The sequence below is a fragment of the Elaeis guineensis genome, chromosome 7 (genome assembly GCF_000442705.2).
Source record: "Elaeis guineensis isolate ETL-2024a chromosome 7, EG11, whole genome shotgun sequence".
Classification (NCBI taxonomy): Eukaryota; Viridiplantae; Streptophyta; class Magnoliopsida; order Arecales; family Arecaceae; genus Elaeis; species Elaeis guineensis.
In genome coordinates, this window is record NC_025999.2 from 76773022 (window position 1) to 76787176 (window position 14155).

The window sequence follows — 14155 nt, forward strand, 5'->3', positions numbered from 1 at the left end:
CTAATCAGGTAGCTATTATTCAGCATTAGATGTGGAAATTATTGATACAGATAAGCTTATGGACTAAAAAGAAGAACTGAAGAAAACTAAAGAAGAAACTTTGAAAAAAAGGTATTCTGAATACAACAGTGGATATGCGTTTGATAATATGAATACAACAGAAAACTCAAAATTTGAGTTTGTAAACATTTATGATCTAGCAGTAAAAAAAATCACATTTAGGAAGAGAAATGAGTATTTAATTGCTTCTAAGAGTTAGATAAATTTGTCAAGGATAACTTTTTCCAAAGAGGAAGATGAATATCAGCATGCAAATATTATAAGGTGATATTGATGAAAACCTAACTACACAACAAAAGCAAGTAGTTTAAAGGTGCACAAAATAGAGATTAAAAAAATGAATGATATTGCTAGATTCCCAGGAATTAGATAGTGGAGTTTAAAGAGAATAACTTTCTGTCTCTCACTAAAATTATTAAATGTATTTGAGGAAAAAGATTATTTAATTTTCTTATCATTTACAATAGTATAATAGCTGTATAAATGTATATGGGATGACCATATTTAGAGGATCAAATCCCAAAGAATAAGGGATGACCATATTTAGAGGATCAAATCCCAATTCCAAAGAATAAGGGATGACCATATTTAGAGGATCAAATCCCAACAAATAAGGAAAGAAAATAACAACCAATTAATAAATAGATCAAACCCAAATTAGCACTATTCTGGATAACTTGAGAGATTTTAGGGATTCTAACACTAGCCCTCAAGTTGGTGAATAAACATCTTCCATTCCCAGCTTGCTTGTACGTTCCTGAAATCTTGCTATAGATAGTCCTTTTGTTAAAACATCGGCTAACTGACAATCTGATGGCATATAAAGGGTGCTAATCAAGCCACTGTCCAGCTTCTCTTTTATGAAATGTCCATCTATCTCAATGTGCTTAGTCTTGTTATGTTGAACAGGATTATGCGCAATATTTATAGCAGACTTGTTGTCACAATACAAACTCATAGTTCCTTCTTTCTCAATTCCGAGATCATCCAAAATTATTTTTAGCCAGAAAAGTTCACACACTCCATAAGCCATAGATCTAAATTTAGCTTCAGCATTAGATCTCACAACCACATTCTGTTTCTTGCTTCTTCATGTAACCAAATTTTCTCCAAGGTGCAATAGCCAGATGTTGATCTCCTGTCTATTTGGGATTCTGCATAATCTGCATCTGTGTAGGCTTCTAGAGTCAATCCTTTTTCATTTTTACATAAAATTCTCTTTTCTGATATTGCTTTGAGGTAATGGAGGATTCTATGAATCGCTTACAAATATTTCTCCTTTGGATTATGCATGAATCAACTTACCATGCTTACTGAATATGCGATATCTGGTCGTATGTGAGAAAGATAGATCAATCTTCCAACAAGTCTCTAGTATCTTCCTTTATCCACTACGTTGCCTTCTTCTATCCTTCCTATTCTGTGGTTTGGATCAATAGGTGTGCTTAATGTTTTGCTGTCGAGATTCTCTATCTTTTTGAGTAGATCTAGCACATATTTCCTTTAAGAGATGAAAATGCCCCTTTTTGAATATGCTACTTCAATGCCTAGGAAGTACTTGAGTTCTCCTAGTTTCTTGATTTCAAATTCTCGAGCTAGGTGTTTCCTGAGGGACTCCTTTTCAGCTTCATCATTTCCTACCACAATGATATCATCTACATAGACCAATAGAGCAGTGAGTTCATCTTTAATTGAGTGCTTGATAAACAATATATGATCCCTTTGACTCTGTTTATATCCAATTTTCAACATGGCCTTTGTAAATCTCCTAAACGATGCCCTGGATGATTGTTTCAAGCCATAAAGTGCCTTTTTTAAATGACATACCTTATTGGCCCCAAAACTCCCATCAAATCTGGGTGGAGGTTCCATGAAGACCTTCTCTAAGTCCCCATGTAGGAACGCATTCTTAATATCAAACTATTGTAAACACTAATCAAACATAGCAACAATAGATAATAAAATTCGCATAATATTCATCTTCGTTACGGTGCAAAAATTTCTTGATAGTCCACTCCGTAAGTTTGAGTATATCCTTTCGCAACTAATCTCGTCTTATACCTCTGAAGAGACCCATCAACCTTATATTTCAATGTATAAACCCATTTACACACTACCGATTGTTTCCCTTTAGGAAGAGTGACAATCTCCCAAATCTTATTCGTCTTTAGTGCATTCATTTTCTCTTTCATGGCTTGTACCCAATTCTTATTTTTTAATGCCTCTTGCATGATTTTGGGAATGTCAATCGAGTTTATAGTGGTAAGAAAACTTTTGTGCTATAAGGATAATCTATAGAAGGAAACAAATTGTGAATTGGGTGATGGGTGCAATTTCTGGTTCCTTTTCTCAAAGCTATTGGTAGTCCAAATCTTGGGGTGTAGGCTCTATAAGGTCAGACTCAATAGTAGTAGGAGAAAAAGGAATTTTATTATCTGAATCCGGCTCAGATTCATGAAATTGTTTTAGCTCTGGATTGAACTTCTTCCTTCTTGAGTTTGTTAGTAATTTTTCTGATGATTTGGAGCTCGACTGCTGCTGCTATTCCTCTTGTAATTCCAATAGAGGTACTAACAGAGGAGGAGAGGAAGAGAACTATAAAGAGGGAGAGGCCAGCGAAGGTAAGGAAGGAGAGGTAAGAGGTACTGAATCATCAAAAAGGATACCCCATTCCATATCTGCATTAGTCTTCTCCCCTTGATGATAGGAATGGGAAGATTGGAAAAATGGTTCATTTTCTTGAAAGGAGATATCTATGGAAATGAAAACTTTTTGGATAGAGGGTAGATAACATTTGTACCCTTTTTGTGTGTTTTAAGTAGCCTATAAACATGCATTTGAGAGCTCCAGGGTTAAGCTTATTCTTATGTTGTTGGTGAATATGGACAAAAGACACAACTGAACACTCTAAGTGGTTGAGTGTTTGAATAATGAAAATCTGGATAGAAGTCGGATAGGATCTATATAGGACTCTTGTGATCAAGAAGTCGTGAAGGTACTCGATTTATTAAATAGGCTACTGTTAGAACAGCCTCCCCCCAAAATTTTTTAGGAGTATTGGACTGAAATAAGAGGGCTCGAGTGATATTAAGTGCCTATTTTTCGTTCAGCCACTCCACTTTGTTGGAGTGTGTCAACACAAGAAGACTCATAGATAATACCTTCATTTTGCAAGAAGGTGGATAGAGTTAGGTTGAAATAGTCCCTAGCATTATCCGATCGAACCCTTTTAATAAGAACCCCAAATTGTGTCTTTATCATTTTGTAGAAAATGGAAAAGATGCGGCTAACTTCAGACTTCTCTTTCGTAAGGAACAACCAAGTTGTTTTTGTGTAGTCATCAATAAATGAAACAAACCACTAGCACCAGTGATATTAGGGATTTTAGATGGTCCTCAAACATCAGTATGTACCAAGGAAAAAGGATAGAATGACTTTGTATTACTCAAAGGAAATGACACACGATGATGTTTTGCAATTACACAAGTATTACAATGAAAACTATCAATAAGAACAATTTTAAAGAGTAAAAGAAATATTGTCTTTAGTAATTGAAATGGTGGATGTCCAAGATGAAGATGATGAAGCTAAATTTCAAATTTATTGGATGAGGTGGAAGGGCTAGAGAGGACATTTTTGGAGGAGCACGAGAGAGTCAAATGAGCCCCTTCATCAATAGAACCACTCACACCTTCAAGAAGATAGAGGCCATTCCTTTCCTTAGCAAATCCAATCATCTTCCCCGAACCCTGTTCTCAAAACACATAATAAGTATGAAAGAATGTCATTTGGCAATTTAAATCTTTTGTAAGCTGATGAATAGAAATGAGGTTGGTGGATAACTTGAGAACATGGAGGACATTTTGTAGGGAAAGAGGTGTTAATTTGATAGTTCTCTATCCTACAATAGTTATTGGAGTGCCATCAACAACAGTAATTGTCTTATTGCCTGGCCTTGGCTTATAGGTATCAAATCTGATGGGAATATTGATCATATGGTCAGTAGCTCCTAAATCAATGACCTAGGAGACGAAATTATTCATAGGGTTGGCATTAAAAATTTTAGAAATGGAACACATACCAGATTGAGCCAATGAACATGAGCTAGAAAAATTAGAGAGAGAGTTGAGTAAACCTCACAATTTTTTTAATCTCATCTTTGCTGAAATCTTGGGTTTCTTCTTTTTCAAGGCTGGTTTATTCGGTGGAGATCCCTCCTTATTTATGAAATTGGCTTGTCCTCTTTGCTGACCCTTAAATCCGCCATTGCGACTGAGAATTTGGGCTTTCCCATGAAGTTTAAAGCAATTTCCTTCATATGGCGTGGCTTTTTACAATAGGTATACCAAAGATTGTCTTAAGTGGATTGTTTTGGAGAGAAGCTATCATTTGACTTGTCACCGTGGCCTTAGCCAAGAGAAGTCGGCTTGCCTCCTCCATCTAGAGTTTTGTAGAGATCATTGCTGAACTTTCGATGGACTGAGTTTCTAAAATAACAAACCATTGACTTTCTTCAGCATGAATAAGGGAGAAAACTTCATTCAATGGAGGCAACCAATCCTTCCCAATAATCTGTACATATAGTGGATCAAATTCCACATTCAATCTTGCAAGAAATTGAAAAATATGATCTCTTTCCACCAAATTGACAAGGGCCTTAGTATCTTCACTACAGTGCATCTTAATATCTTGATAGTGATCCAATGCAAGCCAAAATCTATTCATGAGATTGTAATATTCTGTAACAGAGAGATTATCTTGCTTGGTGGTCGAGATTTTGGTCTTGATTTCATAGATAACAGCAGCATCTTGCATTTTGGAGTATGTTTGGCGAACTGTGTCCCAAATATCCTAAGTAGTAGGCAAAAACATCAGATTCTTGCTGATATCTAGTTGCATGGAATTCCAAAGCCAAATCATGGAGTCCTCATCTCATGCTGGAAACTTGGGATCAGTGGAACTTGGTCCTGCTTTAGTCAAGTGAAGAATTTTGCCATGCCCCTTGAGAAATATCTTGACGATTTGTGACCACTGGAGGTACTTTTTTCCATCCAACTGGTAGGAGGGAGTCATGCTTTGGAGTTCCCCACTTGGAGTAGTGGGATTGCTAAAAACCGGTCTAGTAGAATTACTAGCCATAGTTTCAGAGGCCGAAGTAGTGGCTTCTAACATGGTTCAGTGACAGAAGAGAATGGGATGAGTGGTAGCCAGTTACGACAGTAAAGGCCGGAGAGAAATAGGATCGAAGGCAATGAAGGGCTTAAAAGAATCAAAAGGTGTCCAAGGAACCTTGTTTTGATATCATGAGGAAAAAGGCAATTGTATTTCCTTATCATTTACAATGGCATAATAGCTGTATAAATATATGGGGGATGACCATATTTAGAGAATCAAATCCCAAAGAATAAAGGATGACCATATTTAGAGGATCAAATCCCAAAAAATAAGGAAACAAAATAACAACCAATTAACAAATAGATCAAACCTGAATTAGCACTATTCTGGGTAAGTCGAGAGATTTTGGGGATTCTAATAGTATTTGTAACCTATACTAAACTAAGAAAATATCGATGGCCAATTGTACTGAAAGATTTTGTACAGAAATTTCTGGAGAGTCTAAATATATAGCACAAAAATACAAATAAATTTCATTGTTGAAATGTGAGGTACAAAAGGCCATATTTTTGAAGACATACCGATAGCAATGAACAGAAACAATGACCAAGACCTTAATTTTTTTTTAAAGAGCACATAAATTTAAAAAAAAAGAAAAAAAAAAGAAGTCTAGCTGAAGAATATGGTGACTCTAATGACATATTAGGTTCAAAATAAGGTTAGAGTGAAACCTACAAGTCAGATAGGATATGTTAGAGGAAAATTAGAGGTGTAGGTTATTTAAAAGTGAGAATAACAAGATTTTGGTGAAAAATTGAAAGATTAAAGAACAATGAAAAAGTTATGACCAGAAATTGTTGGATGAGGACTCTATTAAAGAAAATTGTATAGAAGAGGCACCATTAGGGAGTTACCAAGTGTCTATCCATGCAATCCAAGAGGATGAAGTAGAGAGAGTTTTGAAAGAAAATGATGCAAAAGTGAAGGATGCTATGGTCTAACAACAAACTGAACAGTTGTCGTCAGTAATATCATGAGAAAAATCAAACTAGTTCAGTTAGCTATCTTATTCAATGCGATTTGGCAAATCAGGAAATTGATCCATGACCAGAATACTTTGTTACTGAGTACTAAGAAAATGGATGAACAAAATTAGACCAAAATATGGCAGAAGTAAACTTGGGAGTCATAACATGTAAATTTGCATTGGTGAAGGTAATAGAACATAGATTTTTTAAAAAAAGTGAGGACAAACTTAAGAAACAAGATCAAGAATGGAGGCTATTTTCTTAGGAAATAAATAGAAACTTAAAGAGAATAAGTAAAAGCCTACATTTGATCTTTGTTAATTTGAACATGTGACTGTACCAAGAGGATCCTGGTGGGAATCAAGAAAGCACCATTAGAGAGTTGTTGAGACATACCACATAGAGTTAACCTAGCTGTACCCAGTGGAGAGGTCTGGGTCTGGGATGTTATGTGCAACTGACACGCTTGTATCACAGTACTGTTTTTGTATAGTCGACTATCACAATTTCTGAATAAAAAAATAATGCTCACATTTTTGTACTTAATTGCAATGATAGATATTGGCATGAATGATACAACAATAAGAAACCTCTTTACCATAAACCTTGCAAGATATAGCACCCACATGAGCAATTCACCGAAATAGAGGTGCTAGTGTATACAGGGACTATAACTATTACATGAATTTTACACATTCAGGCAGCATATGAGGGATGAATATGCCATAATAAGTATATGCAACATGATGGCCTACCATACAATTTATTTGGTCGGACCTCTGGCCTAACTTCTTCTCAAAACATTATACATTACAATTTCTATTGGCATCTTCAACAAACAAAGTATTTCATCCTTACACCTATTTCATGAAAGAGGCAGACCATGTGGGACCTAATTGTTACTGTCGATTGGCACCCAAGCAAGACTTACCACCCTTGTTAACTAAAAACATGACCTCTTGTTTACAAGCATCTTTAGGGAAAACTTTTTCTTAAAGAAAGATGCGTTAATGAGGAAACATTAGCCAGCTTCCGGATCTCCTTGCAAAAAGCAACCAAAATTTAGGAATCCAACTTATTTGCATTCTACATTCTGAGTTGCCTTTGCATTTCTTCTTCTTCTTTTAATCTTTTTCTCTTTCTTGTGAGAAAGCATTATATAGATGAATTCTAAATCCTCAGAGAAGCCTACTAAGTCACTTTTTCCTTTGTTCTTTTCATAAAGCCTTGCCTTCTTTCCTTTATGTAAGAACTGCAACCATGCAGCACTAGAGCTGCAAACAAACTGATCCAAGCTGTCTACCAGGCAGTTTGCATTATATTTACTTAATTTCAATAAATTTTATGCTATAAAACAAGTTAAGGGTGCGTTTGGTTAGCCATTAAAAAGTTTTTTTTTGCTTTTTGATTTTTAAAAAGCAAAAATCAAAAAGCAATATTTGGTAACACCATGAAAAGCAAAAAGCAAAAATCAAAATAATCAAAATAATTGCTTTATATGCAAAGCAAAAAGTTTTTGCTTTCCAAAACTTGCTTTTCTGCTTTTTTTGCTTCTTCACATCTAAAACGCCAAATCAAAAAGTAAAGAGCCCGAATCCTTCTGCCTCGTCGAGCTCTTTAGCTCCCCACCTCCTTCTCTCTCCCTTCCTGAACTCTTCTCCCTCGTCGAGCTCTTACCTGCCATCCCCAAACGTTGCTTTTTGCTTTATAGCAATGTAGTTACCAAACATACTTTTTGCTTTTTTGCTTTTACTTAATAGCAAAAATCAAAAAAAATAAAAAGTACTTTTTAAAAATCAAAAATCAAAAAGTGTAACCAAACCACCCTAAATTATTGAGTTTGATCATGTTCACAAGCTTAAGTGAGCTTCTTCATTAAAGTAAAGCAGCATTCATATCTCTCAAATCTCAATATTCTAAAAATATCACATTTCTTATGCTATTTAATTACTATAATTCTTAGTCATATCTCACTTTCTTTTTTTACTGTTTGTGATTCTTTATGAGTAGCTTAGGAAAAAAAACTTCATAGGTGTTCTCTGTCTAAAGTTTTACAAGAGTTTAACTATGAGAATATGTCAATTACCTCTGCTATTTATGAGCCCAAGAGTATCCAGCTTGGTGTTGCTCAAGCTTGTTTATAAATAATTTAGCTTGCAATTGAGTTTGAGCTTGATTTATTTAGTTGGTGCTCAAGACAGAACAAGCTTCTAAGTCAGACAAGCTGAAGAAATTCACAAGCAGCTTGGTTCATTTGCAGCCCTATCTGGCATTATTTGTAAAGAAGACAACTTAGCATCTGAAACAGGTTTGTGTCCTATCTTTTTTTACACACTCATTTCATTCAGTGGACCAACAAAACAGCGACAAGTACAACTCATGAATTTTTTTCAATCATTTATTTCTATATTACATGGAACCATCATAAATATATTGCTCCAAAAACAAAGATTCTAAAATACATCTCCTAAAGGTTCATTTCTTATGGAAATTGTTCTGCCATATTGCATTTACTTCCCTCAAATTTGGTTAGTCAAGCTAGACATGACAAGATCTAGAGTCAGTTACGTATTGTATGTAATTGATGATAATCTCCACAATCTTAATTGTGAATCTAGCACATAGTCAAAGGATATTGTGCTATACATTGTTTCTTGATTTCTTCCTTATTTATTCCAGCAAAAACCCCAATATTATAATTAGGACCAAGATTACCATGAACATACATATTGATACAAGTAAAATGGCATTCATTTGCAAGATTCTAGGACATTACTAAAACTGTGTCGGACATGGTTCACTGTAGCGCCCCATATCGCCCGGTATGGGGCGCAACATACCATGCTGGTACCGTATTTGCCCCATACTGATACTACATATTGTCCCAAACCATGTAGTGACATTATAATAGGATTTTACCAATACGGGATGCAGTCTGAGACGGTGAACCTCGGTGTTGGATGTGCTACAAAACAATTATAAATACCAAGAACCTTACCTGTGATGGAAAACCATGAATTAAAATGACCAAAGGATTTGCAGAGCTTCCTTTCTCGATGCAGAACCATCTAAAGAAAAAAACACCATATTCATGACAAGAAAAACCATGGGATAGATGTATCTATAGCTTAGCCTAACATGGAGGCCTATGGCTTAAAATACCAGGATTCCAGGCTTGCAGGTTTCCTGAGTACAACTCCAAATAAGCTGATAGCTTCTAATCACACAGATCACTGAATTCACCTGAAAACATCAGCCGGGGATTGTGAACCAGCACCCATTGTAAGACCAAATATTGGATCCTTTGCTTTCCCCTTGCCTCCATATACAGGATGAGCTTTGATCTAAAGCATTAAGGTTACAATATCATAATGGGCCTCAAACATAGTAATGCCAGCATATAAAGGTCAAATAGATGAGGTGATAAAAGTTTTGCAAAGATGAAATTACCAAAAAAATTTGGAAAGATGAGGGCATGAATATTTATGCCCAAAAGTACACTGAAACTCTACATACTATGCTCACATAAAAGAGGAAGGAGGGGAGGAGGTACAGCTCTCAAGGGATTTATAACATCACAGCATCTTATCTTATGGTTTTAGAGTGGTAGATGACTAACTTACTTTCATCAACCTTAAAATCCCCTATCGACTTCAACATATGGCTGGTACATTTCAAGTAAAGAGCTTAGGCTTGTAGAATGCCCTTTGTAATTGAATAATATTAAATTTAGTCATTGAAAGAATACAATAATTGACTTATACATGAAAAAGAGGCCTTGTTCTCCTCTATTTTATGACTATGACTGTATTGTTGAGAAAACTTTCAACACGAGCATGAAAACTTATCTTGGATTTTCCTGACAAGCAAGATTTGAAGTAGGATTGTCAATCCAACCTACAAACCCAATACCCAAGCCAACCCTGAGCCAGAACCCAACCAGGCCTAACGATGAATGGGTTGGATATGATCCAAAGTTAGATCGGTTGAAACTTTGAAGTTGGTCTGGATTTGAGGATTTTAAACCTGACCCAACCTTAACACCCATAATTACCCAGTTCATTCATTCATACATACATATAAAATGCTAATTTCTTCTATGTATCATTCAATTTTTATAATTTATAGGGGGTATAAGATTAAAAAGTAATGACATGTTAGGACATGTTTGAGTGTTGATACTTGACTTTAGGTGTATCTTTTAACTTCTAGTCAATCACTGTTATACAATTAACCATCAAGTGCTTGTTTTCATGATTCAAATTTTGCAGTATGTATTGGATGATTTATTGATAAACTTATTGAAGCTTGGATTGTTTTAGCTTGATTAACTCTTCAAGAAATAGTGTTTGATACCTGATGCATACCTGGACCTGATTTCCATCTGACTCCAACCTGATGCACACTTTTACATCTCGAACCTAGACCTGACTTGATCCTTTAATGCACTGCATATGGAACAAAGGTTACAACCAAAAGCCAATGGGTATGGATCTGGGTTTAGTTAAACCAGGACCCAGCCTGACCAGATAGCACCCCTAGATTGAAGTACGATGGTGTGGGGTGTACCAACCACATTTAAGCATGGTAAGTACCATGATATGCTTCTGTATCTACTCATAGTTTGCTGACACTGGGCATTATGTTATGCTGTATATACAGTTTACACAGTACAGGACTGTACACATCATGGTATAGTTGGCTTTTCAAACCCTGTTGAAAAGTGGAAAATAATTTAAAAAAAGGTGCCCCCTGGTCCAAAGTTTGGTTGTCTTTTTTTCTTGTAGCCCCTGATCTCATTGAAAGAAGCAAATTTGTAATACTAATATGAATGCTTCATAGTTCATACATTCTCAAAGGCACAAGTTTTAATTTATTTATGACATTGTTAAAATGAATATTAAAAGGCACTAAAAATCCCTCAACTTGAATTGTTTTGTACCAAATAAGTAGGTTGGTTCGTATGCTGGAATTCTTGTATATTAAGATTTTGAAGAAAAAAAGTTATCAAAAGAAATTCTTGGGACTAGCAGCCTTACAATGTATGTGTGACACATCATGAATGCAAATTGTAATGGTCATTTATTAAGATAATGGCACATGATGCAGACAAATCTGCATTCAGCAAGGCAACCATCTATTTCATAAACTCAGTTCAGTAAAGTTAGGGTCCCTTTGGTGTTGCTTTTGTCTTGTGTTTTTATTTTCAAAAATCCAAGAAGTAAACTGAGCTAGACTAAACAAATATGCATGATGAAAGCCTTTTTCTTTTCAGATTATTTGGCAATTGTTTAGAGATTTTGGCAGAAAAGATCTATTGCTTTCAGAAAATACTGAAAATAAAAGCAAGGAATGGCAGAAATTTGCTGCAAATGCTACCTTCAGCAACAATCTCCAAGTGATATTTCACTTCCTTGTAGGAAAACAAAAACAAAAAAACAAGAACAATACCAAAGAGGTCCTCAGCTTATCTCATCGAACCATTCCATTTTTATTATTTATAAGACTAATACAATCACAATGCAATCTAATCTTGGTGTTGTTCATGATTCTTAGCCCCCAGATTTCTTATTTAACCATCTTAGCAAATCCACAATATATATGAGGTGAGGCGTAATTCAGATGGTCAGTCAAAGTGACTTTTGCAATGAAATAAAACTTCAAACGTTTTCTGGTTCTTGGTCAACAATTTATTCAAGAAACAGAAACGGGATCAGAAATTACCATTTTCCCCTGAGCAAACCATTCATCGGATCGACTAGGTCCATCTGAATATTTTCCTGTTCCAATCACCACGCATCTTCTGAAGTAAATTATCAGCACTTTAAGCCAATCAAAATTGCTTTCTTTTCTTTATCCAATCAATCTAGAAGGCATAAAAGTGAAAGAAACAAAACCTCCACTGAAAGAAAACCCATCTCCAATTGAAACCGGCGCGTCCACCAAATACTCCTGAGGGAGGATCCAATCAAAAGATTCCCATCAGTTCAGGCGATTGACCAAATGCCAATCCGTAGACCACAGGAACCAAATCCAGCTCACTGAAATCAAATTGGAGTACCTCCTCGCCACTGGGGCTCGACATGCACCTAAATCGAAACGTCTGCCGCCGGAATCCGGAATTGGGAAGGGATCGGGGAGGAGAGCAAATGGAGGAAAAGCTAGCTGGGACAGCCATGGGGGATGGAAAAGTGCCAAGCGGTTGGATTCGGGGGAGGATTTCATGGCTAGGGCTAGGGTTAGGGATGTCTATTTTGTATTTGGAGGGAGAGGGATAGGGTTTCTCTGGCCCTCGCTTCTCCAAGCCTCCTTGCGTTCCTTTTCGCGGGAAAATCCTGCCGGGAATTTAACCGGCTGTAACGAACGTTAGATCCGTCGGATCAGAACGGATTCCTAGAAATAACCGGTAAATAAATGCCGTTTGGCAAGTGTAATAGCTAACGGGAAAATGCGACTGGCTCCGGTTAACTCAAAACCTTTTTGTGTGAATTGAAGCAATTATCTTTTGCCACGGCATATAAATTGTGCTGTACAGAACAAATTCAGGTGCCATAAATAACAAATAGTAGCATAGCTAAGCTGGAACAAATGCAGATAATGAATTATAGGGAATCAAAGTTGGTTTGCATGCTATCATGGACCAAATGGCAGGTTCTTTTTTAAATAAGGCGCAGGATTCAAATCCATGTCACTTGTGTCCATATCAACTTCACCAACCCAGCTAGCAATTAAAAAGATCTCCTACCAATATAGGATTTGAGGAGGGTCATATATGTATGTAGCCAGATCCAAGTCATGGTGAAGCAACCATACCATTATATCAAGATCTGACCCCTAACTTAGCCGTTAAAACTCTAAAAGTAACACCATAATTTAAAGATTGCGGTAAAGTTCTATGGCCTTTAGGTCACCCATTGATATTGGAATGTGTGATATCCTACCTATTTGAGAAAATGGGTCAGATCCACTTGACCAACCCGGCCACTAAAAAGCAACTCAAAAAAAAAAAAAAGATTTTTAAAGCAACAAAAAGAAAAATGGGCCAGCACGTGTTGGGTGGAGGAATTGGACTCCTATTGGTGTCCTCTTCTGGCCCATGGACTCCTAATTAGAGTTGAAACCAATGCCGGAGTGAATCTAACTCTTCCCATCTGACTCTATTTGAAGGGAAGAGAGTTTCTCTCATCTTCCCATCGGAGGTCAAAGCTCAAATTTAAAGAAATCACCAGTATTTTTGTGGTTTTTGCCGACATCCCCACCACCATCACGGCTCAATCACTATCAGAAAGCTAGGTGAGAGGTCGGAAACTTTAACCAACACTCTTCCTCTTCCTCAACCATCAAAGCTTAGATTCCGACAAGCTATCGTCAATTTTTCTTTGAAAAAACCCAAACCTTTGATTTTTCAATATTTTTCCATGAGATATTATGGATTTTCTAGCACTATCATTGCCGACTGCTAGCTGCGGAGCAGTCAGCTACACCACTGTAGCCCCGCCATTGCCGACCATAGTCATCATCAACGGGAACTCTTTCCTATTCCAGAAAAGAAGGAGCAACCAAAGGTCCCCTATTTTACTGAAAAGCCGAGGGAAAAGAAATAAAGAAGAAGAAAAGCAAAAAAAAAAAGAGAAGAAGAATGAGGAAAAAAAAGAAAAAAAAAAGAGAGAGATTTTCTCTCTCTTCTCTTCCTCTCTATTTTTTCAGTTTCTTTCTCTACAAATTTCTCTCTAGATTATTTCTCTCTCCACATGAGTTCTCTCTTTAGATTGTTGGGCACAGTAAAGTGATCTTCTTAATAATTTTGATCGATCCTAATGAAGAGGCCCTAATCCATGGTCATCAGGCAGCATACTGACCCCCACCTTGGCCTCTGTGGAATTATTGGAGTTTGGTCTGCTTAATTTCTATTGATCTATTTATATCCTAGTCTAATTATGATTAAATAAAAT

The 14155-nt window shown here is 36.3% G+C and overlaps 1 protein-coding gene across 5 annotated transcripts in view; it reads right to left on the reverse strand.

The window, feature by feature from the left end:
- The window catches only part of LOC105048934 (uncharacterized), a 52928-nt gene extending 40414 nt beyond the window's left edge, over window positions 1–12514 (reverse strand). For 2 of the 5 annotated variants that reach the window (XM_019851637.3, XM_010928435.4), the window contains exons 1-5: window positions 12265–12508; window positions 12101–12155; window positions 11928–11983; window positions 9447–9547; window positions 9202–9271 (exon numbers count right to left, since the gene is read on the reverse strand). In XM_019851637.3, the coding sequence (XP_019707196.1) occupies window positions 9202–9271; window positions 9447–9547; window positions 11928–11983; window positions 12101–12155; window positions 12265–12381 (399 nt within the window). In that variant the 5' untranslated portion in view covers window positions 12382–12508. Of the gene's footprint in view, window positions 1–9201; window positions 9272–9446; window positions 9548–11927; window positions 11984–12100; window positions 12156–12264 lie in introns of all 5 variants that reach the window. The other 3 variants (XM_010928436.4, XM_010928434.4, XM_073261132.1) reach the window with 3 other exon arrangements.
- Between the last annotated feature and the right edge of the window lie 1641 nt (window positions 12515–14155).